The 24,030-nt window shown below is 43.0% G+C and overlaps 1 protein-coding gene across 1 annotated transcript; it reads right to left on the reverse strand.

Moving 5' to 3' along the window:
• Positions 1-11,275: 11,275 nt before the first annotated feature.
• Positions 11,276-22,580, reverse strand: LOC308437233 (nephrocan; the record flags this gene model as incomplete). Its single annotated transcript, XM_080938315.1, has 3 exons — positions 11,276-11,723; positions 14,647-15,548; positions 22,383-22,580. 3 exons carry the CDS (start codon positions 22,578-22,580, stop codon positions 11,276-11,278), a joined length of 1,548 nt encoding a protein of 515 aa, XP_080794441.1.
• Positions 22,581-24,030: the final 1,450 nt, after the last annotated feature.

Raw genomic sequence — 24,030 nt, forward strand, 5'->3', positions numbered from 1 at the left:
TCACGCTAATGCCTTTATCCTTTTTCTGGTGGAAGGATCAGGCTGTTCTACTAGCCTACTGAGGAGGATCTGCATCTTGGGATGTGTTGCCCATCTCCTCTCAAAGGCCGTGACAGAAAGGATTCCCAAGGAGTTAAAAAGTCATCTAAAGGAACTGGAAGTTACACAGAGAATCGACCGCGTCAGCGAGTGCAGATGCTGGAAATCAACTGGGGTCCCCAAATAAATGTCCCCAAAGGTTCGGAAGTTCTTGGAGAGGTCTCAATCACACTTCTTTGTCCAGTCTTCCGACGAGAATAAAACTTCCCAGAGTGGGAATGAAGTCCTGCATCAAAGGACCTGGAAACACCCTACCATGACACTGTTAGGGTCAGAATCAGACCCTAGCATCCCTAACAAATTAAGCTCTGCCACCTTTCCTTCATAGACCAATGAAACAATAGACTGTGAGTGCAGAAACCGGAAACCAATTCAGTGTGGCCGCACTGAGAAGAGATCCAGTGCCCGGATGTACGCACACGTACCTGGTGTCCATCTTCAGGGTCCTGAGATGAAGTTTAAGAACAGATAGAAAACAGGAGGTTTGTGTAGCTAAGAAATCCTGGTCAAGGTGATATACCACTTACCCATCACTCTCCGAGCCCCAATCTCTTCCACAAAAAGGGTCTAGCACGTTGTATGAAGTCTTTTTCCCCGGAGACAAGTTCCAGCCTTTTCTTTCTCTCAACATGCGATCCTTGTGGAAAGTTCAATTTCTTGGGGCCCATTTTGTTTCCATAATCTAACAGCCAAGGTCAGGGTGGAAGGTGGAAGTGTCTCAGAATATCTTCATTCTTGCCAGAATAGGTAGATTCCTTACTGGCTGCCCACTGCTTCTGTATAAAAGGATGTCCACCACCTGGTGGCCCAGTCATTCAAGAAATTCTGACTCCCAGTTATGAGTTAGGTTTGCAGTGGATGGAACTGGACAGGATGCTTACGCTTAGTCACCTCTGCCTCTGATGTAAAGTGACCTCTAGCCTTGTTATTTTACAGCCTCAAGTTCTAGCTGATCTTCACTTAATCTAATCCTCCAGGCCCTCTGAGCTTACCCTGCAAGGGTTCCAGATAGTTACTGCCTCTTTTGCTCAGACTCTTCCTTCTGAATTCCTGTTTCCCAACTTGGTGTTACTCAAATTCCAATCCGTTTCTCGAGGCTTGCCTTGTGTACTCATAGCATATGTGTGTATTATATTTTCATGCATATGTATAAAGTATACAATTGGATCTGTGTAACACAACCAGATTCCTATCTGTATAGCCCCTTTTCCCACTGGGAAATGCTGGCAGGCCTTAATGTTTTGACCGTTGTTACCTTTTCTGATTGGTCTCATTTCTGTTAGTAAGACTGGCTTTGCTTTAGTTTAAAACCTGAGTCTCATGTCCATCTGCAAGTTTTCCCACCAAAGGCAGGAAATGCCTGTAGAGGAATTTTAATCAGTCAACATGGCTCCTCTTGAAAACTGTAGCCAAAGATATGATCTGATCTGGCTGAAATACAGACACTCCCTTGGCACATACCTTTAATTCCTGACGATGAGAAATGAGGTTAGTTTGTAGAAGGAAACAGCCATGTTTGAAAATGATGTTTAATTTGAAGGGCAGACAGAGTGATGAATCAGAGAAAGATTTGACAGAATGAGTCAGAGAGAGGATATGCCTAACTCACAGAAAAACAGACAGGAAAGAGAGGCTACTTAAAGGCAGAGAGAAAGAGAAGAGAAGAAAAAAGAAGAGAGAAGAGAAGAAGAAGGAGGGGAGGGGATGGGAAGGGAAGGAAAGAGAGAAGAGAAGAGGGAGGGGAGGGGAAGGGAAGGGAAGAGAGAAGAGAAGAAGAGAAGAGAAGAAGAGAAGAGAAGTGGGGGAAGGTGTGTGGTGGGTGGTGTAGATGGCAGTTTTACTGAAACTGGTTACAGAGAGAACAGCTGGATAAAGATGAAGACAGAATGATCCAGAGAATGAGAAAGCCAGAAGATTACAGCACATTGCCAAGGTTAGTATGAAGCCGGCCAGAGCAATTCAGTCAGAAGCCAGACTGAATCAATCAGTTTGGAAGATTAGATTGTTTGGAGGCTCCCAGGCCTACATAGGTCCAGGGCTGTTTAGAAAAGAGAAGTGCAACACTGTACTCAGCCCAAGCCGTGTAGTCATATAGCCTGGGTACAGCTCCCACCTCCTCCCTTCCCATGAGGAAATCAAAAAGTATCAGCTTGGACTGAGGCACACCCTACATATTTCTCTCCCTCTTGGTCTGCTAGTCACAGCTCTTCTGGGGGTAGATCAAGTAGTGGGAGAAAGGAGAAAAGAAAAAAACATGAACAGCAAAATGCAGTCTCCTGCATCGGCTGCAGCTTCACCTTCTGCAACCCAGATGATCTCTTTAGGAGGCTTTTTAAGACCTGACATGTTTGGTTCCAGGGGCACCAAACATGACCATCCCAGCTACCGCCCTATCTTGTTTCTCAGATGTGTTCAGTTCTTTGCTCCCATGCTCCTGACTCTGGCCAGATTAAAGCCATTGATCTCCTGTCCTTTTGGCCGATTCTCAGATCTGCCACCGCCTGTGAGCTGCATCCAGGTACTGCTTTGGATTACAAACTCAAAGCAAGAGGTTGCTGACCCATCTCCATGTGACACTGCCCTCTGATACGTGGATCCTTCACCTGTAGGCGCCTGTTTTCCTTCTAGACTCACGGAAGCAGGTACACAACTCCCTTATATTAAGGATGCCCAGCCTCCTAATGGGACAGAGCAGCAGAGGACCACTGTTCCGCTTTTGTGGCTCTCAGTAGACTAGGGACAGAATTGTCTTATGCAGTTCTCCGCATCACTTTGGACCAGTAGAGTTCTCCTGCTTCCCTAGAGTTCTTAGAGATAACTGTAAATGTGTTTGGAATGGAACATCTTGGGACACTGAAGTACTTGAACAACTCGGTCTTTGTCCTAATACACCACTAGAAATGATGTTCCTCAGCACTATAACCGTGCAAGCGGTCCAGATCAGAAAAGCTACACAGGCCACCTTCTGTGGTGCCTGGTCTGCAGCGGAAGTGAGATATTTGAAAAGGAGATTCCATCCTCTCTGGGCAGCTTTTTGGGACAGATACGTGGTGCATCCTTGACTTCCGTCGCCTGCCTACCTATAGCATAAAAGCACCTTGTCTAGGCAGATGTGCGCCGCGGGTTCAGTGTTGCCTCGCTCGACTGGGGCAATGGTAGAAGTGCGTCCGAGGCACCGAGGCACCGAGGCACCGAGGCACCGAGGCACCGAGGCACCGAGGCTGAAGCCCTGTGAATTGACGTCGGGTCCTGGTTCCCAATCCCAGGCCAGTCCCTCTGCTCAGAGAATGTCTTTCACGCTCAGCTGCTACTCTAAAGGAGCAGAGAAGACACAATGGATGTCCATGCTGCATCATCTTATTTTGTCACCTCCCCCCAAGAGGCAGTAATGTCACTTATAAGAGAATTCGAATTTCAGGAAATACAGTCTTGGTTTAACCTAAGACACCCTAAATTTGGCTAGAAGCAAACAGTAAATGTCGTAGTGCTGTCTCAGATACGCACCAAGTTCCAAATATTACAGGTCCTTTTTTCTTTACTTTTGCTTTATGAAATTCATTGTCTGATGTAATTATTACATGGAACGAATAATCTGTGTATTCCAGATGGAACCATTTTGCTTTGACAAAAAAAAAAAAGTTTATAGTTAATAAGAAGAATGAACAAAAGAACTGGGGAGACGGGAGATGGTTTGTTAGTTAAGTGCACTGGCTGCTCTTTCAGAGGACTCGGGTTCTGTTCCTGACACCACACAGGAGCTCACAACCTTCTGACCTCTGTGGGCACTGCATACGTGTGGAACACAGACATAAATGCAGGCAAAACACCCATACACGATGATGAGGAGGAGGAGGATGGTGGTGGTGATGATGATGGTGGTGGTGGTGATGATGGTGGTGGTGATGATGGTGGTGATGATGATGATGGTGGTAGTGATGATGGTGGTGATGATGATGGTGGTGATGATGATGATGGTGATGATGGTGGTGGTGATGATGATGGTGGTGGTGGTGATGATGATGATGGTGATGATGATGATGGTGGTGGTGGTGATGACGGTGGTGGTGGTGATGATGATGGTGGTTGTGATGATGATGGTGGTGGTGATGATGATGGTGGTGGTGGTGGTGGTGATGATGATGATAAAATGTTGAAAATAATTTTAAAACATTTTTTAAAATAATGAATAAGAAGCCAGGCTCTGACTTAACAAACCTGCTTAAGCCCACCTAGCCCCTTACTCTCGTTCCTGCAACCCCATCAGAGTGGAGATAGCGCAGTGGTGGTTCCTAATGATGTTCCTGGGTTCCTGGTAACTGTTGTCCCTGGCTTCTTCAGATTGTTATAAGAACTAAATCAGTGGTGTGCTGGGGATGCTTCCTGTATCTGATCTAAGGTGAGTTCTCAGTAATGTAAATGGCTGGAGAAAGAGAGGGGGGAGGGGGAAAGGGAGAGAGAGAATTTCTATTATAGAGAATTGTAACCTTATGGCTGAACTACAAATAATCTTTAACATAATTTTTTTACCTCCCACTAAGTGATAAAACCCTATCAGTAAAACTAAAGAGGCAGGAGTAACAAAAGAGGCGCGGCACGGTCTCCAGCTCCCTCTTTCCCCCCACAATATGTCCGACCAGACCCACGGAGGCCCACCAAAGTCGTGCAGAGCTGCACACCCCGTGACCCTGGCATTGGTCGTCCCCACTGTGAGGATTCTGTGAACCCCACCCCTCAGTTACCTAGCAACAGCCAGGTCTGCTCCACCCCAGTGACCTGACACTATAAAGGGGTGCTTGACCCCTCCTCTTTCTCTTGCCTCTCTTACTCTCCCACCCCCTACCCCTCTTTTTCCCTTCCCTTCCCCCCTCTCCCTCCATGTGCTCATGGCCGGCCTCTACTCCTCTATTCCTCTCTATCTCTCTCCCTCTCTGCCTATACCACCCTCTTAACTCTCCCATGACCCGAATAAACTCTATTCTGTACTATACCATCGTGTGGCTGGTCCCTCAGGAGGAAGAGATTCCTAGCATGGGCCCCCAGAGGCATCTCCCTTGCCCCCAGGCCTCACCGCACCTCCATGGGCCATGTGCCCCCCACTCTCTTCATCCTTCCCCTAACATTGGTGCCAAAACCCGGGACGTCATCTTTTTACAACATTGGTGCCCTGTGACTTTCCCCACTACTTGAATCTTGCAAGAGGCCTTGTGCTCAAGCTGAAGTGCTGTGCTTGGGTGGCCATCTTCTGTTCCTCCATTAGCTCTGCTGACTCCCCGAACTTCAAGGACACTGAACATACGCTGAGTGTCTTTATGCCTTGGTGACATCCTTTCTGCAGAGTCCTCAGCTCCCACACCTTGACAGGTTGGTTCCTGGACTCCTGCCCTCCCCTGCTCTGGCCGAGCCTTTGGCTGCCTCCACCCTGCCCTCAGCTGCTGTCCTGTACTCACATGAGTGCGGTCTCTCGGCTCCCAGCTGCATAGAGGGAAGTGGGCCCTTTCTTTGGGGTCCTGTTCTGCTTTGACAAAGGGGTAAAGGCCACAGGCTTCCCTTTATCCTCCCTCCCCTCCCCACTGTTCCTGGAAACACTGTTCATGTTCCTACGTATTCCCTTGTTTTCTTGCTGAGACTAGTTGATAGAAAAATTTCCACTCTGAAAAAATAAAATAAAATAAAATAAAATAGAGAGGTAGGGCCCATCTTCCGGATCTTGAAGAATAAAAACAAACAAATAAATACAATGAAGAATATTGAAATAACGAAGCATTTTAAACTAGCTTCGCTAACAACCTTATTTTCTAAGGGTGGTGGTGACTGCTGACGATCTACATTTCTCAGTGTTTCCTAGGGTGGTGATTGAATCATGAGCCTGCTCCAGCAGCAAGGCCTGAAAGAGAGATCAAGCACTATTCTTGTGAATGCCAGAGATACTGCCCAGTGAGAGGCTGGGAGCCCCCTTAGACTTTCCATACAAGCTCTGGATTCAGAGGGGTGTGAGGGCAGCCAGCAGAGCTCCACAGCAGCAGGAAGCCTCAGGATGCGTGGTCCTCAGACTCATGCCTCACTGAGACACATCCATCGAGGCAGTGCTAACCAGTGGGCTGCGGTCTGTGATTTCTACAGCCATTTGCCATTTCCTGCACGGCCCTTGGCACGTCACTACACCTGGCCCATTCGTTCATCTTTGAATTCTAAACAAACTGCCTCCTGGGGAAAGTCTTACATGATCAAGACCTATGATTCTTTATTCACATTCTTCTATTTGACTTGCTGATGTGAATATTTTACATCTTCGTTAATGAGAGATGTTAGCCAATATTTTTTTTCAATTTTTTATTATCTTATGTATGGAAGTTTTGCCTGCATGTTTGTCTGTACACCATATGTAGTATCCATGGTGCCTACAGAGACCAGAAATGGGCATCATATTCCTGGAACTAGAATGAGACATGGTTGTGAGCCACTATTTTGGTGCTGGTAACTGAACCTAGGTGCTCTGGCAGAGTAGCCAGTGCACTTAACTGATAAGCCACTAGCCAGCCCCCCAAACTATAATTTTCTTACAATGTCCTATTTGGTTCTAGGTTAAGGGAAATTCTGCTTTCATAGGATGAGTTAGGAAAGATTATTTCTGCTGAATAATATTGTGGAAAATTAATATAACTTGTTTCCTAAACATTTGGTAGAAAAAAAAATCTCCACTAGTAGATATGGAATAAACATTGTGGTTTGGGTCAAATCTCAACCACTCCTAAAGTTTGTCCCAAGGATGAGCTCCGTGTTTTGACAGAAAGATTTTTGTTAATCGTCTGTCCTTGCTGAAACCAAAAGTTTCTAACTGTGGGAGAGAATGGCTTTGGGGGCATAAAAAAAAAATTAAAAAGGAAAAACCATGCCAGGGTGGGTAGGGATGTAACTCAGTTGGTAGGCTGCCCGGCATGCATGAACCCATACATTGATACCACAGCGCATTAACAGGGTGTAGCAGACACACTTGTAATCAAGCACTCAGGAGAGAGAAAGAGGAAGAACAAAAGGTCACAGTCCCCTTAACTACATAGCAAGGTTAAGTCCAAGGCCAGCCTGGGATACGTGAGACACTGCCTCAAAAAGGAAATGAAGCAAAAACATACATCGCTCCAGAGAAGGACAAATGGAATCATTTCCCCTCTCCTTCATCTAAGGCTCGTGCCTGCAGCCCCAGCCATTGTGAGTTTGTGTGTGCAATTTCACTGTGGCTGGAAAACACCATTTTGCAAATGTCCACTCCCTTTGGCTCTTACAATCCTTCTGTCCCCTCCTCTGCCATGGTTCCTGAGCCTTGTGGAGGAGAGTGTGGTATAGATGTTCCCTTTGGAGTTGAGCACTCCACTGTCTCTCTGTCTTTCCACAGTGGAGAGATATGGCTCCCTGTATTAACTGCCATCTACTGCATAAGAGAGCTTCTCTTGTATGGTTGAGAGATGCGCTAGTCTAGGTATAAAGATAAGAACGTCGAGGGTGATTTAGCACTGTGTCCGTTTAGCAGAGTCGCAGGACTGGCTTCTCCCCTAGGGCCTGTGGTCCTTCCGTCCTGGGACTCAGGTCTGTGGAGTCGCCAGCAATGGGTAACCAAGAGTAACAGCAACAACGTGTAATGGGGGCGGGGCAGGTCTGTGAAACCCTGCTGATCAATAACTTGAAAAGAGGTACTCCATACCGGATATTGAGCTTTGTATTTAATAGCTGTGTTAATTAAGTTTGACTACACTGCTGTGATAAGATACCATGACCAAGGCAACTTTATGGAGGAAAGAGTATGTCTTATGGTTCCAGAGAGAGAATAATCCAGCATGGCACAGAGGCATGCCATGAGAAGCTATCCCTCAATGCCCACCCCAAGTGATGTACTTCCTCCAGCAAGCCTGTACCAGCTCCCCAAACAGCTCCACCGAGTGGGGACCACATAGTCAAATACCTGACCCTGTAGAGAGCTTCTCTCATTTAAACAAATACAATAACCTATAGTGTCTGGGGGTGGCATTATTCCTCCAGTTATAGGGGAACTCATTTAAACCCATAGTAGGCAAGAAACTAGTAAGATACCAACAGGGGATGTGGAAGGATGAAGAAGAACAGATCAGGGAAGGTTAAATAGGGTAGGTTGGAAGGGCAGGATAGAGAGGGAAAGTAAGCTACTTAAAGAGGGGTGTGTGTGTGTGTGTGTGTGTGTGTGAATGCCTGACTGTGTATGTTTGTATGGTGTTTCTGTGTGTCTTGTGTCTCTCTGTGTGTATATGACTGTGTGTATGTCTGTGTCTAGTGTGTCTATGTGTTTGTGTGTAACAGAATCATCATTCACATACTTTACAACTTGTTTTTTTTAATTAATCCCACTGTATACAAATGTGTTTAGTTTTCTGTGGATAAATTGTTTTTATTTTATTACAAATATCACAAGAATATCTCTATGTGTAGCTTGTTTCTTATGCAGCTGAGTATAGGATACATTCCCAGAAACGGAGTTGCTAGGAAGATAAGTTCATGAAAACTTTTTTAAAGATTTATTTATTTTATATGAGCACACTGTAGCTGTTTTCAGACACACCAGAACAGGGGCATCTGAGCCTATCACAGATGGTGGTGAGCCACCATGTGTTTGCTGGGAATTAAACTCAGGATCTTTGGAAGAGCAGTCAGTGTTCTTAATCACTGAGCAGTCTCCCCAGCCCCATGAAAACTCTTAAATTATATTTTATCACAATGACATATGCAACATATGTAAGCCATAAAACGCAATAGTATCACGGTGAGTCCTTACAGTCTTTGCATTTTTAAAGGCCCCCTAAACAAAGGAAATGATGGGGAAACAGCCTAGAATTCACTCCTTAGGAATTAATACATCAGTGGGAGGAGAGAACTTTCTTGTGAAATATAGCCATAGGGAACCATGGAGAAGAAGAAAAGGTCTGAAAGAAAAGAGGTGACAGAGAAGGTGACAAAGTGCAAATAACATGGAGGCAGGAGGGCCTTTGATGGGATAATAGGTCCAACAAGAAGGGTGGAGGGGCCAGGAGAGAGGTAGACACTGCACCAAAGTATAGTAACAGATGTGTATGAAAACTTCACAGTGGAACCCATTCATTTGTATGATACCTAAAACCAATTAATTAAATAAAAAGAACCTTTGATCACTTAAAGTTAGCAATACACAGCCCATAAGATAGAGCGCCTATTTTGGAATCTCACTATATTTCCAGTGAGTCATTATTCACAAGGGCTACATTTTAGATAACTCTCGGACACAGAGTCGTCAAGTAATTTTCAGTGACTCCGGAGATTATTAAAAGAAATTGGTGCTGAGGGGTTAGCTCAGATGTGGACCACCTGCCCGATTTGCACAAGGCCTTGAGCTCAGTCCCCATCACGAAAACATGCATAATAAAAGTGGCCGAGCAGAAATGAGTAGCTGTACAAAGCATGACCCAGTCCAGGACGGGGGATGGAGGGTCCTGGGAAGGAAATGGTTGCAGCTGAATGACCATAAAGCATTTTCTGAATCCACATTAGACCCGGTATGAACACCGCCTTGTAAAGACATTTGTCCCTGACAGTCTTAGTTATTTCTCTTCTTTCTGTTACTGGGTACCTGATAAGAAACAGCTTAGGCATGGATCTACGAAAGCGTTTACTTCGGCTGTGACCGTGTTCCCTCGTGGTGGGGAAGGCACAGCAGCTGGTGCAAGAGGGGAGCTATTTGCTCAGGATCAGAAAAGAGGGTGCCCTGACTTGATCTTTTTGGGGGTCTGGGTCCAAGCCTTAGAGATGGTGCGGTCCACATCCAGGGTGAATCTCTCCAGTTAATTCTTCTTCAAAATGCCCACAGACATGGCCGGGGTTTAATCTCCTGCACAATTTTCAATCCACTTGAGCTGACTACTTGGAAATCTGCATAATGACTATGACATCAAATCCTCTCTACTGAGTTCCAAAGAAACCAGTAAGAGATTAGAGAGCGTATCAAAATAATACTTTGCCTTAGATATAAAAAGAGAAAAACCTGGCATATGAGTTACTCCTTTTCAAAAACAGATACACCTAGAATAAAGGTAAACCTAGGAGTCTCAGAAACCAAAAGACACCTGGGGCTCTTCTCAAAGAATTTCAGTTTTCATAAACATCTTGACGATAGATAACACAGTGCTAATGTACACGTTCTCTCTTACTTTTCTTTTTGGTTTTCATAAGAAGGGCAAGACCTTCTGTCCCGAGGCAAACAGATAAGTCAAACTAGGCAAAATGTCTTCCCTCCCCACCACCACCAAGGGTAGAATCTTGAGGTGAGGAACACAGACTCTAAAAGCTAGAAGGCACTTTATTCTCCAGAGAGGACAGCCCTGGACAAACAAAGTGCTTCTCCATTGCCTGCACTGCATTGTGTGAGGCCCTCAAGTAGTTCTCATTCCTGGCTCCCATCTTTGAACCAGAAATGGCTCATGAGCTCCCCACCTACCCCCACCCGAGACACTGTTGAAATGGAATGCCCAAGCTGGAGAGACTAGTTGGAGGAAGTCAGGTGATGGGGGATTAGTTTAAAGCTATATCAGGTTAGTCATCCCCCTGTCTCCGTTTCTGTCACCGTGAGGTGAACAAGGCCTCCACTATATGCTGCCATCCAACAACTGTGCACCAATGTCTCTGAAACCCATTAGCCAGATGAAGTCTTCCCTGCTGATCGGTTAGAAAGGGAACACACAGTTCTCAACGACTCTCCAGCGTTTTCTTTGATTCTGTGAATTACTGTGAATTGTTCTAGCAAGTTGTTTCACACCTGCTCAGTCTGTTCTCGTTCATTATAGAAGTTTGTAAGGTAGGCCATTAAGAACAGCTTTGTATAAAAATGTCAACTATTTAGTTAAATGAAATATTCTATTTGTGGGAATTTGATTTAAATGATAATTTTATTTGGCATTGTTATTTGCCTACGTTTCCGACTAAAACACAAATAGTATCAAACTGGTAAACACATCTACATTTTTTTCCTCACGCATTTTAACTAATCCTTAACCCTTATTTTATCTTCAAAAATAACAAGAATCACTTTTTTAAAAAAAGCTTACAATATCTAAATGATAATGTATTTCTGCTTAAGAGGGAGAACATTAAAAATCATTGTCTAAACTAGAAACAAAGTTCACCTCTAATCTATCTCATAATCATCATCGTCGTCGTCCATGTTGAGTCTGATGCTGGGAGAGTCTTCCGGCTTTGGCTTCTTCTTGGTCTCTTTGCTTTTCTCATTCTGCTGTAAGTGATGCTCACACTGCCTCAGGATCTTCTTGGAGGACATCCAGCTCTCCCCCTGTCGCTCTGCTGGGGCTGCGCACTGTCCCCCTTTCACATCCGTGCCCTTGGCCTTCAGGACTTCCCTGGCTCGCAGAAGACTGCAAGTGCAGTTCCAGGGGTTCCCATCCAGGTACAGATGCCTGAGCCGAGGCAGACCCTCCAGTGCCTTGAGGTCTAAGGCAGAGATCTTGTTGTTCCTCAGGTTGAGGACCTGGAGCTGTTTGAGGTCCCTGAGCTCCCTTTCAGCCATGTCCTGGATGGCGTTGCCCTTAAGGTCCAGCCTGGCCAGGGTCTTAGGGAGCCTACAAAGTTAAGAAACAGCATGAAAGGGAAGGCAGCGACCCTGAGCCATCATTCCAAACCTTCTGTGCAACACTCAGCGTCTGCTTCTCCATAGAGCCCCTTCCCCTCACAGGGTGGGAAACAAGCTGTGTGATCTGATGTATGGAATTACAAAATGATTTGGTTTTAAGCTTTAAAGTGTTCCTTTCCCAGAGGTATAAAGGAAAATGTTGAATAATCATCAGCTGGTCCCATTTCAGAAACAATGTAATGATATGTAGCAAATTTAAATAAAGCCATGACTACTGTTGGGAAATAATATGAAAAATGAGTAAAGACTTATTTGCAAGTATTTGTAATATTTTGAAATATAAATGCAAAATGCAATACAACACTAATGTCCAATATTTTAAAAACTATAAAACAATGAGCTATAATATGATTATAAAAATATCAAAAATTTTAAAATGTTAATTCTATTTTATAAGAGCTTCCATGACTCAAAAATCTAGAAGCTATTAAAAACTGATAAATCAATACATTTAGACATATTTGTATAGGGATAGAGAGACGGTGCAGTGGTTAATAGCACTGGCTTCTATTCAGCCTGAACAGAAGGTCCTGAATTCAATTCCCAGCACCTACTTGGTGGCTCACAACCATCTATCACTGTAGCCTCATGGAATTATATGACCACTCCTGGTGTTCAAATAGATAGATGTACATGCAGACGAAATATCCACATTCATAAAATAGATTTGTAAGAATTTGTATGGCAAAAGGCATGTTTAAAGTCAGAAGACAGAAGAAGGGCAGCTATGCCATGGCCAGTTTTAAAACAACATAGAAACTGGACAGGAAAAAATAAACAAAAGTTCACTTCTCAAATCACTATATTATAAATGTCAGCTTCTCTGTGCATGCGTGAGGGGGGTCAGTTTTTGATACAATAAAAAGTTCCTTCACAGTTAGGAAAAAAAATAAAACTGTGCATATCCGAGGTAATTCTTCCTTTCTGACTGTCACTGTAACCGACAATGAATTGGTAATGTGGGAGCCTTGCACATGTATGGAAGCCAGAAGCAAGTGTGTTAATTATAAGAAACGTGATAGAGATAATGCAGGTGACAATAAAAGCCTTCTGTTTTGTTTGGTGTTTAGAGGAAGTGCTAGAAAGATTCTAAGACTTTTTTAAACAACATGATATCTCTTAAAAGTCAATTAATGGAAAGCCAGAAAGATGGCTCAGCCAGTGAAGATGAATTCAATTCCCAGGACTCACATGATGGAAGGGGGAGAACCAACTCTGGCAAGTTGTTCTCTGACCTCCATGCAGGAGCCTTGGCACGTGCCCTAGACAACCATGCGCACAGATGTAAACCTATGACGAGATCACAAGTAGTTAAGGGGATGGTTAAGTAGTTAAGGGGATGATTGTTAAGGGGACAGTAGAGTAGTGAAGGGGACAGTTGAAAGTGAAGGGACAGGTGAGTAGTGAAGGGACAGGTGAGTAGTAAAGGGACAGGTGAGTAGTAAAGGGACAGGTGAGTAGTGAAGGGACAGGTGAGTAGTGAAGGGGACAGGTGAGTAGTGAAGGGACAGGTGAGTAGTGAAGGGACAGGTGAGTAGTGAAGGGACAGGTGAGTAGTGAAGGGGACAGGTGAGTAGTGAAGGGACAAGTGAGTAGTGAAGGGACAGGTGAGTAGTGAAGGGACAGTTGAGTAGTAAAGGGACAGTTGAGTAGTAAAGGGACAGTTGAGTAGTAAAGGGACAGTTGAGTAGTAAAGGGACAGTTGAGTAGTGAAGGGACGGTTGAGTAGTAAAGGAACAGGTGAGTAGTAAAGGGACAGGTGAGTAGTGAAGGGGACAGGTGAGTAGTGAAGGGACAGGTGAGTAGTGAAGAGGACAGTTGAGTAGTAAAGGGACAGTTGAGTAGTAAAGGGACAGTTGAGTAGTGAAGGGACAGTTGAGTAGTAAAGGGACAGTTGAGTAGTAAAGGGACAGTTGAGTAGTAAAGGGACAGGTGAGTAGTAAAGGGACAGGTGAGTAGTGAAGGGGACAGTTGAGTAGTAAAGGGGACAGGTGAGTAGTGAAGGGACAGGTGAGTAGTGAAGGGAAAGGTGAGTAGTGAAGGGACAGGTGAGTAGTGAAGGGACAGGTGAGTAGTGAAGGGAACAGGTGAGTAGTGAAGGGACAGGTGAGTAGTGAAGGGACAGGTGAGTAGTTAGGAAAACAGGTGAAGTGCATTGTGCATGGAGGGAGGGAACTGTGGAGTGTGAGTGGTGAGTGGAGAGGAAGAGAAAGAGGAAAATAGAAGGAGGGGAAAGGAAGAGTTGAAGAGAGAGGAAAGGAGAGGGAGGAAGGGGAGGGGCCAGAAGAAGAGAGGACAAAATAATGGGAAAAAAGCAGATACTTAGCTGAAAACAGACAGTAAGACCAAGGCTGAGGATGGACGTGCCCCCTCATATAGACATTGATGGATTTGCAGAGCCTGCTTAAGCCGTTAGGTCATAGCTCTGGGAAGAATATGAGACTCCCTAATAAGTAAATACATTATATATTCAATTTTCTCTATATAAGTATGACTTTGATACTTTCTAAGACAAAAGTATCAGACCAAATTTTCCTCATTGATGTTTCCTCCCAGTGGCTGCCCACGCCCAGTCCATCAGTTTTGCATACTTAGAAATCAAGACATACTTTTTACCGTGTATTCAGACTGTGCTTGTCAGTGTAGACATTACATGTATGTATTGTTCCATCACCAGAAGTCATTTCCTATGGATTTGGTTTGCAGGCTGGGAATTCTAAACCACTGACTGAAGCTTCTGTCCCTAACCCCTAGTTTTACTTTCTGACTGATAATTCCACATAAGCAGCTGATGTGTCCCAGAGCCTGGCAGGTACTTCCGGTGTCTACAGTAAATGACACTGCACACTCACCTCAGAGGGATGGACAACAGCAGATTCTGCTCCAGGGCCAGGTTGGACAGCTGAGAACACTTCTGAAGGGCCCCAGCCTCAAACAAGCTGACAACATTGTTGTCTAGAAACAAATGTTTCAGCTCTCGGAGGTCCTGGAATTCTGGTGCTGTGACTCTCTGGATGAAGTTACCGCTACAGTCAAGCTTCTGTAACCTCGGTGGTAGCCTGGGAGGCAACATTTGAAGCCTGTTTTGGGAAACCTCCAGAGTTGTTAAATTGGTCAGCAGCTGTGCCCCATCTATGGAAGACAGGATGTTCTCTGACAGGTAAAGATGGGACAAGTTCTCCAAGTGTCTCATATCTCGAAACCTAACCACTTTGAGCTGGTTTCTCTCCATCTTTAAGGATAGCAAGGATTTGGGTAGGTTTATAGGAATTTTAGTCAGAAAGTTACCACTGAAACTGAGGAACTGCAAATTCTGCAGAGAAGTGAAGACATTCCCTGGGATGAGGTGGAGTTTGTTGTTCTCCATACTCAGGTACTTGAGATGCGGGAGGCTCAGTGGTCCAGCCACAGACTCTATGCTATTGCCGTCCACCATCAGACTTTGCAAACTGATGAGCGAGGAGAGCGTGCTAGGAGACAGGGATGAGATCAAGTTGTTTTTAAGTTCAAGGACTTTCAAGTTCTTCAGTCCTTCAAAATCTGATCCATGTAGAACACATATGGAATTATCATTTAATTTCAACACCTCAAGGTTGGTTGGGAGGGCAGTGGGGACTCGTCTCAATTTATTTTTCCAAAGTTCTAGCGTCTTTAACGTGCTCAGAGTTTTGAAGGTGTCATTTTCAATAGACTCTGTTCCACTGGCCAGCAGAATAAAATCTTCCAGAGCCAACAACCCGGTGAGGTTAGAGAGCTACAAAACAGCAACAAGAACAGAAGAAAGGACAAAGAGGAGGGGGTGAGCAAGACAAGAGAAAAATAAATTAAGATTCTGTAAAAAAAAAAAAAAAAGAAACCACATTATCATTATCATACTAATATTTCAAACTTCCCTTTAGATTCTTTTCAAAGTTACCTTTTAGAAGGATGCCTTAAAATCAAGTCTAGATAATGTTTAAGCTTCTTTGGTAATTCCATTATAATGGAATTTATAATGTTTTCAGATCATCACCACCCCTCCCTTCTCCCTCCCCAACTCTGTGGATTCTGTGGGTTCCCCTTCACATCTGCCTCCCAACTCAGGACTTGAGAAACCTGACGCCCATCAGTGGAGGACATTCACACTGCTCTTTCACACACTGCCGGCAGATATATAGTATTAGTCAACTCTTACCACATTTTTATTTCTGACCTAGAAAATTCCTGTCTAGGAAGTAGAGCTTACAAATTGCACAATGCTCCATACCCTAGAGTGTTCTTTGGTTGTGTTGCAACAGAAATTAAACAACCTACAAATGTCTCACCATACTGTGAAAAGTTTCTAACCCTAAAAACTAACATTACAAAAAGGAAAAACCATGAAAAGTGAAAACTTGAATGTCATAGATTCTTCAGGCATTGAAATATTACTTGAGATATTTTCAGTTGTGCCAGAATTTGGAAAATAAGCCTAACTATTTTCTATCCCCAATTTACCTTGGACTAATGAGAAAGATTCCCGAAGAGATGGATTGGTCCGTGTGTCCTCACAGTACACATTGACACGGAGGTATGTATCTCCACTGATAGTTCTCAATGATCTATCTGCTACACTAACTAGTCCTAATCCTCCCAGCATGGTTTTTGTTGTATTGGCTCAGTATTTCCAACTACCACACACTTTCTTAGATATTCTCAGGAACCTCCCAAAAACACTTTAAGTTTGTGATTGCCAGTATTGGTATCAAGGTGAGGAAACTGGGAAGGAGAAAGTGAAAGTTCCCCAAGGCCTATGGCCTCCAAAGCCTGCCCTTCCTCAGCTACACCATTTTTCTCATGTTTGGCCTATAAGCAATATGTTCCAAAAAGAACAAGACCTGGACACAAAACAACTCACTGTTAGGAGAACATGGGTATTTTATAAATATTTGTCCTGGTCTTGTCCTGGTCTCCCATTTCAGTGGTAAATTTCAGTAATGCCTCCCCCAAAAGAGAAACAGTCCGTTTTATTTGTATCTGACATTCGAAATGACCTATTCTAGGTATTTATCTTTTAGGCCGAGTTGAAAATATCCACGGACCTTCACTTCCTGACTTGTTAAAGAAGTCAAGAGTCCCCAAAAGAAGACCTGATGTCACTAAGACGTTCACTCATCCAGAATGGCCACAAACCCTGATGACTCTGTAAGAGTCGTCTAAAGAATGGCATAGATCCAGATGGGTTATTCATTTTGGGACAAGACAAAGCACATTGTCAAAGTTTCTCTTTGTTTTTATTTCTACTTATGAAGTGCAGAGAGTTGTCTGCATAAGAGGCAGATGCTGCTGTATCCTAACCGAACCTAGTAGATAGCCTTTTCCCCAGTAGTAAGTATGGAAAATATTTTCTTATTCTTTTTTTGTTTTTTTGTCCGAGTTAGCAAGGGTTGGTTCTAATGGCTATTAATTAAAATAGCCACAAGTTTTTTTTAAAAATTACTGCTTAATTTTTTACAAAGTATGATTATTGACTCTTCAGTGAGGAAAGAAAGCCAGGCTTAAGAAATTGAAATTTCTTTCCTGGCAGTGGTAGCGCATGTCTTTAATCCCAGCACTAGGGTGGCAGAGGCAGGTGGATCTCTGTGGGTTTGAAGCCAGCCTGGTCAACAGAGTGAGTTCTAGGACAGCCAAGGCTACACAGAGAAACTATCTCAAAATAAACAAATGAATAGAGCGAGATAGGTCAAGATAAGGTAAAATGGCCTACCCAAGCATATGTTGCCAGCAAGTAGAAAAGATACCAGTACAGGTTTCTCATTCAAGCATATATTTCATGAACCTCATGGCTATAACGTGCATTTAAGAAGAGAATGGAGAATTCTGATGCCTACAGTAAAGAAGACGTCCACTGGTTTTGAACACCGGGGATGGGGTTGCTGAGCTGACAATGGAAAAAAACAAAGCTGCCTGACTGGATGTCCCCTGTCCATGACCTTAGCAAGAATGTGCTCACAAAGGTAACAGAGACACTTCTGCCCTAGAGCTAACCTTGGCATGGAGGGCAGCTCATTAGGGTTTCTTAATGACACAAAGGAAGTGGCGAGGTGTGCTGCAGGTTTGCTTCCACTGTCTTCCCTGGAGGCTTTGCTTCTGGTTTCTGTCTGGGGCAGGCTAAGGTCCAAACCTCAGGGACCCACACACAACTCTTCTAGGACTCTTTATAGGTCCAACAGATGACAAAACTGTCAACCCCAAAGTGAGACGGCTTCTGACCTGTATGAAGCAAGCAGCACGTAGTTTCTAACGCAATCATGACATTCCTCTCTGATTAAGAAAGGAACGTTCAGTCTCTAAAAACTGCCTTAGAGCTCTGGGAAATACAGAAAGATAACGAAAATAGCCTGTAATCTCACTATAAAGTTACCCAGTAAAAATCAACATAACTTCTCTTACATACACAAACACACACATATGCAGTAATGTGCATTAGAATAATTTTAATTTACTACTGCGATTGTATTCACGTTTGACCCTTGACAGAAGAACATACATCACTTGGGCTTGTACACTTGTATTGAATGACGATGGTAAAGTAAATTTAGCTCTGTTGCTGAATAGAATAGAAATAGAACAAAGAACTCATTTCTCATCCCACGTGTAAAAATTAACTGGATATAGACTGTAGACCAAAATGGAAAAGCCAAAACTTCAAACTCCCAGAGAAAATTATAGGCATAAATACTCATGGCCTTGATTTAGGTAATTCATCTTAGATATGAGACTGGAGGCACAGATGAATCACACACACACACACACACACACACACACACACACACACGCACAGACACAAAAGAAACCAGACTCATATAAAGCTAAAAACTTCTGTGTTGAAAGGATACTACCAAAAAAAAAAAAAATTAATTCCACAGACTGGCAGAAAACATTTGCAAGTAATATCTCTAATAAGAGACCTGTGTTTGGAATATTGAAAGAATGCTTACAATGTGATAATTAAGATACAAGTAATCTAAATTAAAAATAAACAAAGCATCTGCATTTATGCCTCTCTAAAAACAATATACAAACGACCAGCAAGCAAATTTTTAAAAAAACGTTCAATGTTATTAGCCAGTGGGGAAGCACAAATCAAAATTGCGGTGAGCTACTGCCTAGAATCCATTAAGAGAGAGCGAGAGGAGTGAGATCGTGAGAGACAGAGAGAGACAGAGACAGAGAGAGAATGACTGTTGATGAGAATATGGAGAAGCTGAAAGCATCAAATTTCCTACAGGAGTGCAAACTCCTGCATCCACTGTGGAAGACAGGACAACAGCTCTTCAAAATGGCAGCAGAGTCCCCATTTTAAGAAAAAACATTCTTCCTATATAGATATCAAAGAAATGGGACAGTCTAGTTCCCTATAAAAACTTCTGTGCTCACAATAAGAAACAATCCAACTGTCTGATGGCTATAGTGAATAGCAGCCTATCATATATATGTATATATAATATATATCATATATAGAGTAAAACCCAAACAGCCTTTTAAAGGAAATCCTGACATAGGGTGTAGTATAGATGAACCTTGAGTGAAAGAAGCCAGTCACAGAAGACTGTAAGTATAGGGTGGAGGATTGAATTCAGCGTGAAACATATTGTTTTGAGATCCTTCTTGGTATTTAAGTGAAGAAACCTAATGGCAACTGACTAAATCTGAAATCTGGGGGAGCAGTGTATTAAAAATTTGGATAGAGGAGCTGTCATCACTGAGATACACTGAGGTCACTTAAGAGCATTGTTTAGTACTTTATTGAGAAACTCCAAAAAGAACGAAGGGGAGGGAGAACTGTGGAGAAAAATAAATAAACAAAAGAATAAAAAAAGAGCCATGTGGATTTAGAATTTTAGTTATACAGAGTGGGAAGGAGTCAGACAGCAGTGAATTAAACAATAAACAAGAACGTTGATGCGAGCAGAGTCTAGAAAACTCACAGAGGGTCATAGGGAGAAGAGGAGCAGAAATATGGGGACTTAACTATTGAAACAAAAGGGAACACCAAAGCAAGGCCTGGAGAGGGGTGAGAAGGATGCAGTGTTAGCACCCGCTGAGCAGGAATGAAGAAAAAGAGTTTCACCTTGATCTATCAGCAGAGCCCAAGACCAGCGTCTGCTGAAAATGAGGTAGTAGAGAGACCAGCAAGCCCAAACCACACTAGAAGAATGAGGGCGGGACCTGAGCACAAAGAAGAAAAGGATGAGCAAGACGCAGACGCAGACACGGCTAGAGACCTCTATTCACAGTGGCTCCAAGCCATCCAGTGGTGTGGCCCTCTGCAGCAGCACCAACTTGTCGAGGTATAGGAGAAACAGAAGAGAATTAGCACCCTCCTTTAACATGGAGGCTTTTCTGGAAGGGTGTTTAGATAATTAATGTAGGATAAGGAGGGAAGAGGTACAGAAAGAGGGACGACAGGAAATAAACTGCGTGTCTGGGAGAGCACGCTTTGTAAACTTAGGGCTCTGTGTCTGCACAAGTTAAAAAGAAAGGCAGCTAAGTGGAGACGAGGTTAAGGTTTTCTCAGTGGAGAAGGTCACAGTGGTAACAGGAGGTAAGAGACAAGTTTTTCATAGATTCAAGTGATGTGACTAAGATGCCTGAGGTAAAGTGGAGTTGAACAGAGATCCGTTGTGAAAACAAGGAAGCATGCGGCTGCCCCATTAGACTAGGCATCTGCCTAATGACCAAAGACATCCAAGAAGATACAGGACTTAGGATGGAGGGAAAGGCAATGAGCTAGTAGGGAAGAGGCCAGACACAGAGTGTTAAGTGGGGAAAAGGAAGAGATAGACAATTATGGGCCAAAACCATGAATCTCAGAGATGTGGGAATTTTTACAGCAAATCTGTTTTAAAAAAAAAATTCTTTAAAAAAAGTCCTCTAATCCTAAAGGCAGAAACACTCAAGAATGACGTTTGTAATCCTAAACAGTTAAATTTTTATGAACAAGTCATAAATCTATTAAAGTGCTGCTTATACTAGTGTTTATCATTAAGTCATATAAAATTTGTGTTACTAATAACCTGAGGCTTCCCCCAAAGATAATTTGTTTTTATATATGGGCATTGGTTCTGTTAAATCCAAACTAAAAATGTAGAATATACATTGTATCTACTGTAGAATATACATTGTATCCACTGTAGAATATACATTGTATCCACTCTATACAAGTGAAATATGGGCCCCTGGAGTTTTTTTGTTTCTTCAACAAAACAACTTCTTTGACCAGTCTTTCTGCTGTGACCTGCCCTTCTAAGAGACAGCTGACAGAAGTTAAAGTCCTGGAAGTTTTAATACTTCTGTTTTGATAAGCCCAAACAGCTGACAAATTGACTCGTTCAATAACGGAATTTGACAAGTCATCAATTCACAACCAGTGGCAGGACAGGATTATTACCAGAGTCTGCAGGCAGCTTAGGTCCCAGAACAAATATTTAATTGTCTCCCATTTACCCAGCTGCCTTGTTTAAATGCTAAGACCGAATAGGCAAGGTCAGATTTGCTCTCTGGTATTAGGTGCCATTAGAGTAGAAGGGGAAAGCAAACAGAGATGATCCTACTTGTTGAGCCTCGATAGGAACACCATGCCATTTATGTTAAACTAAGACACCAGTGATAAATTATCGACCGAATGGCAGTGCATGGGTGCCTCTGTTTGGAAGCGAGATAGCTTAACCTAAAGCCTCTCAGAAGAGAGAGGCTGGCTCTCTAGTTTTTAGAGAGCTACTTCCTTATCTCGGGGCTTGGACCTCTGAGCCAATAGCAGTGAATATTGAAAGGGAAACAGAACCATCGTAGACTTTTCTATTTAGAAAACATCTCACATCATCAGGAATATAAAAAGTGAGACACGGAGACCTGCTAGTAGCTTGTCTAAGATGGTTGTGTATCAAGATAGAAAGAAACCCTTGTCTCCTGACGCCTTCCCAAACACCAGCGATCAAAAGTAAATTGCTTTTTACTTGTACATGTCAGAAAAATCAGGAGCACTGTTTCCAGTGTCCTCTGGATATGGAAGACAACCAAAGTTGTAATTCAAGGCATAGCTCAAGTTCTAAGAACTGCCAGGAACTTGACAAATTTAAAACCTCGTATCTTCATCTAGGTTCTCAGACAGATCAGGCACCTGACTGGATGTGGATTTGAATGAATGGGTCTGCTCAGCCAGGTCATCTTAACAGGCTTATGACACTCTGTTCTTCTACCTATGGGGTAAAACAAAAGCTTTTCCTTTGGTATGATTTGTTTCCCATGCAGGGCGATTGGGCTCCTGAAGAAAGAGCTTAGTTATTGTGTGTATGTTCTCACAGCTTCGTTTTTAAATTGTTGAATGGAAATTGAAACAAAATACTGACTTTCAGGGCCAGGTATATGTGGCTAAGTCCCCAAAAAATATATATCTAGAGGCACAGAACATCTCAGTGATGCCCAGTAAGCAGGAAGTACAACAGCTTAACTTGAGAATTAGCACTTTTCAGTTAGGATGATTCAAGTTTAAAATTCCCACACTCATCCCACACCCGGCCCCAAGAATAAAACTGTAGCAGCTTCAATAGCGGAACGGCATGGTTACCTGAAGGCGCTGGATTCTGCTGTGGCTGATGTAGAGTCTCTTGGTGGTGGAAGGAATGCCTGACGGGACTTCCATGAGCCTGTAGCACTGTACGGACTGCACAGAGTCACAGCTGCATCGTCCTGGACAGTGTGCACTGAGACCATTGCTAAGGCCAAAAGAGAAAAGCCCAAAGAGAAAAGCCCAAAGTAGGTACATCGTCCAGCACAGAGGTCTGCAGGTAGCAAGTGACTGTTTGGCTGACACCTTACTTTTTATACCAGGGACTCTGATAACAGATTCTTTTGAATGTGTACTTTGTCCATGTAAAAAGACAGGGAGGGGGGAAAAAACTTCACTTGCTCCATTTGTCTGGGTTAACAATCATTACAAAGAGGAAGGGCGTAAACATTGATAAGCTGCCTTAATATCTCTAGGCGAACAAAACCCTATGTTATTTATGGCTAGCAAGAATTGCAAACACTTCTATTATCTGGAGTTTCCTCAGTTTTGTTAAACGTGACACTAAGGAATGAGTGGGAAAAGACAAAGAGCTGTTTTATAGTGGGCCATAAAACCTTTGCATTTTCTGTGACCCTATATTAAAACCATTTTTGTAGGACCTAAGCAAGCAGGTGTTTTCTTCTCACATTAATTATTAAGGGTGAAATAGGCAGGTTCTCTATTTGTTACTGTTTGGGTGACATTTTATTGCTAGATGAAACAATGGGTTGCAATGAAAAATATTTAGAGTCACAGATAAGGAGTTTAGTTTATCTATCTCTTAATTCACCCAAATTCAATCTTTGGGAAAATATCTTTCTCATTCAAAAATGTTAAGTCTATTAAAAAACAAAACACTGAATGGCCCCATTTAATTTCTCATAACAATGGTACAAAGGTTCTTTATATTCATCATGAAGATTTGCTGAAGGTGAAATCTTGTGAAGATGTAAATGGACAGGGTCATTTTAGACAGGGTGGCTTTCTGTCCTGCACGGGCATCTGTGCCGGGGCCTTTGGAAGTGTTTAACAGGGACCTGAGCTCTGCTGTGCTGCTCAGCCTCTACAAGTGCTCCAAAGCCTCTGCTGTAGAGAAGCTCCTTCAGCAACCCCCAGCTCATTTGACACCATTGCCACTTGAAACCAGTGTCATTGACTTAGTAACCAACTGATTTGATTTTCAGGATACTGGTACCTATGCATCTCTCTGGTTTTTTTTTTTTTTTTTTTTTTTTTTTTTTTTTTTTTTTTTTTTTTTTTTTTTCTATTTGCTAGGTTTTATTTTATTTTATCAGAGACGAAGAATAACAAAATCTTTTCATTAATATTTTAAATACCTTGTTGCTCTTGTCTAATAATAGTTACTTTTTAAGTTTTTTAAATTTCCCAATATCAAAGTATATAACTGACTTTAATAATTTGGAAGAAAATGAAAAGGAGCAATCAAGGTGGCTCTTTAGGCAAATCCTACAACCCTGATGATCTGAGTTCAATACCTAAGCTCCATGGTGAGAGCTGACTTTCAAGAGCTGTCCTCTGACTTCCAAGTGTCCTCCCTTCCCCCTCTTTCCCTTCCCCCTCCCCCCCCCCCTCACACACACACACACACACACACACACACACACACACCAAAATGTAATAAAACTTAGAGAAAGATAGGAAGAAA

This window comes from Micromys minutus, assembly GCF_963924665.1.
Source record: "Micromys minutus genome assembly, chromosome: 25".
NCBI lineage: Eukaryota > Metazoa > Chordata > Mammalia > Rodentia > Muridae > Micromys > Micromys minutus.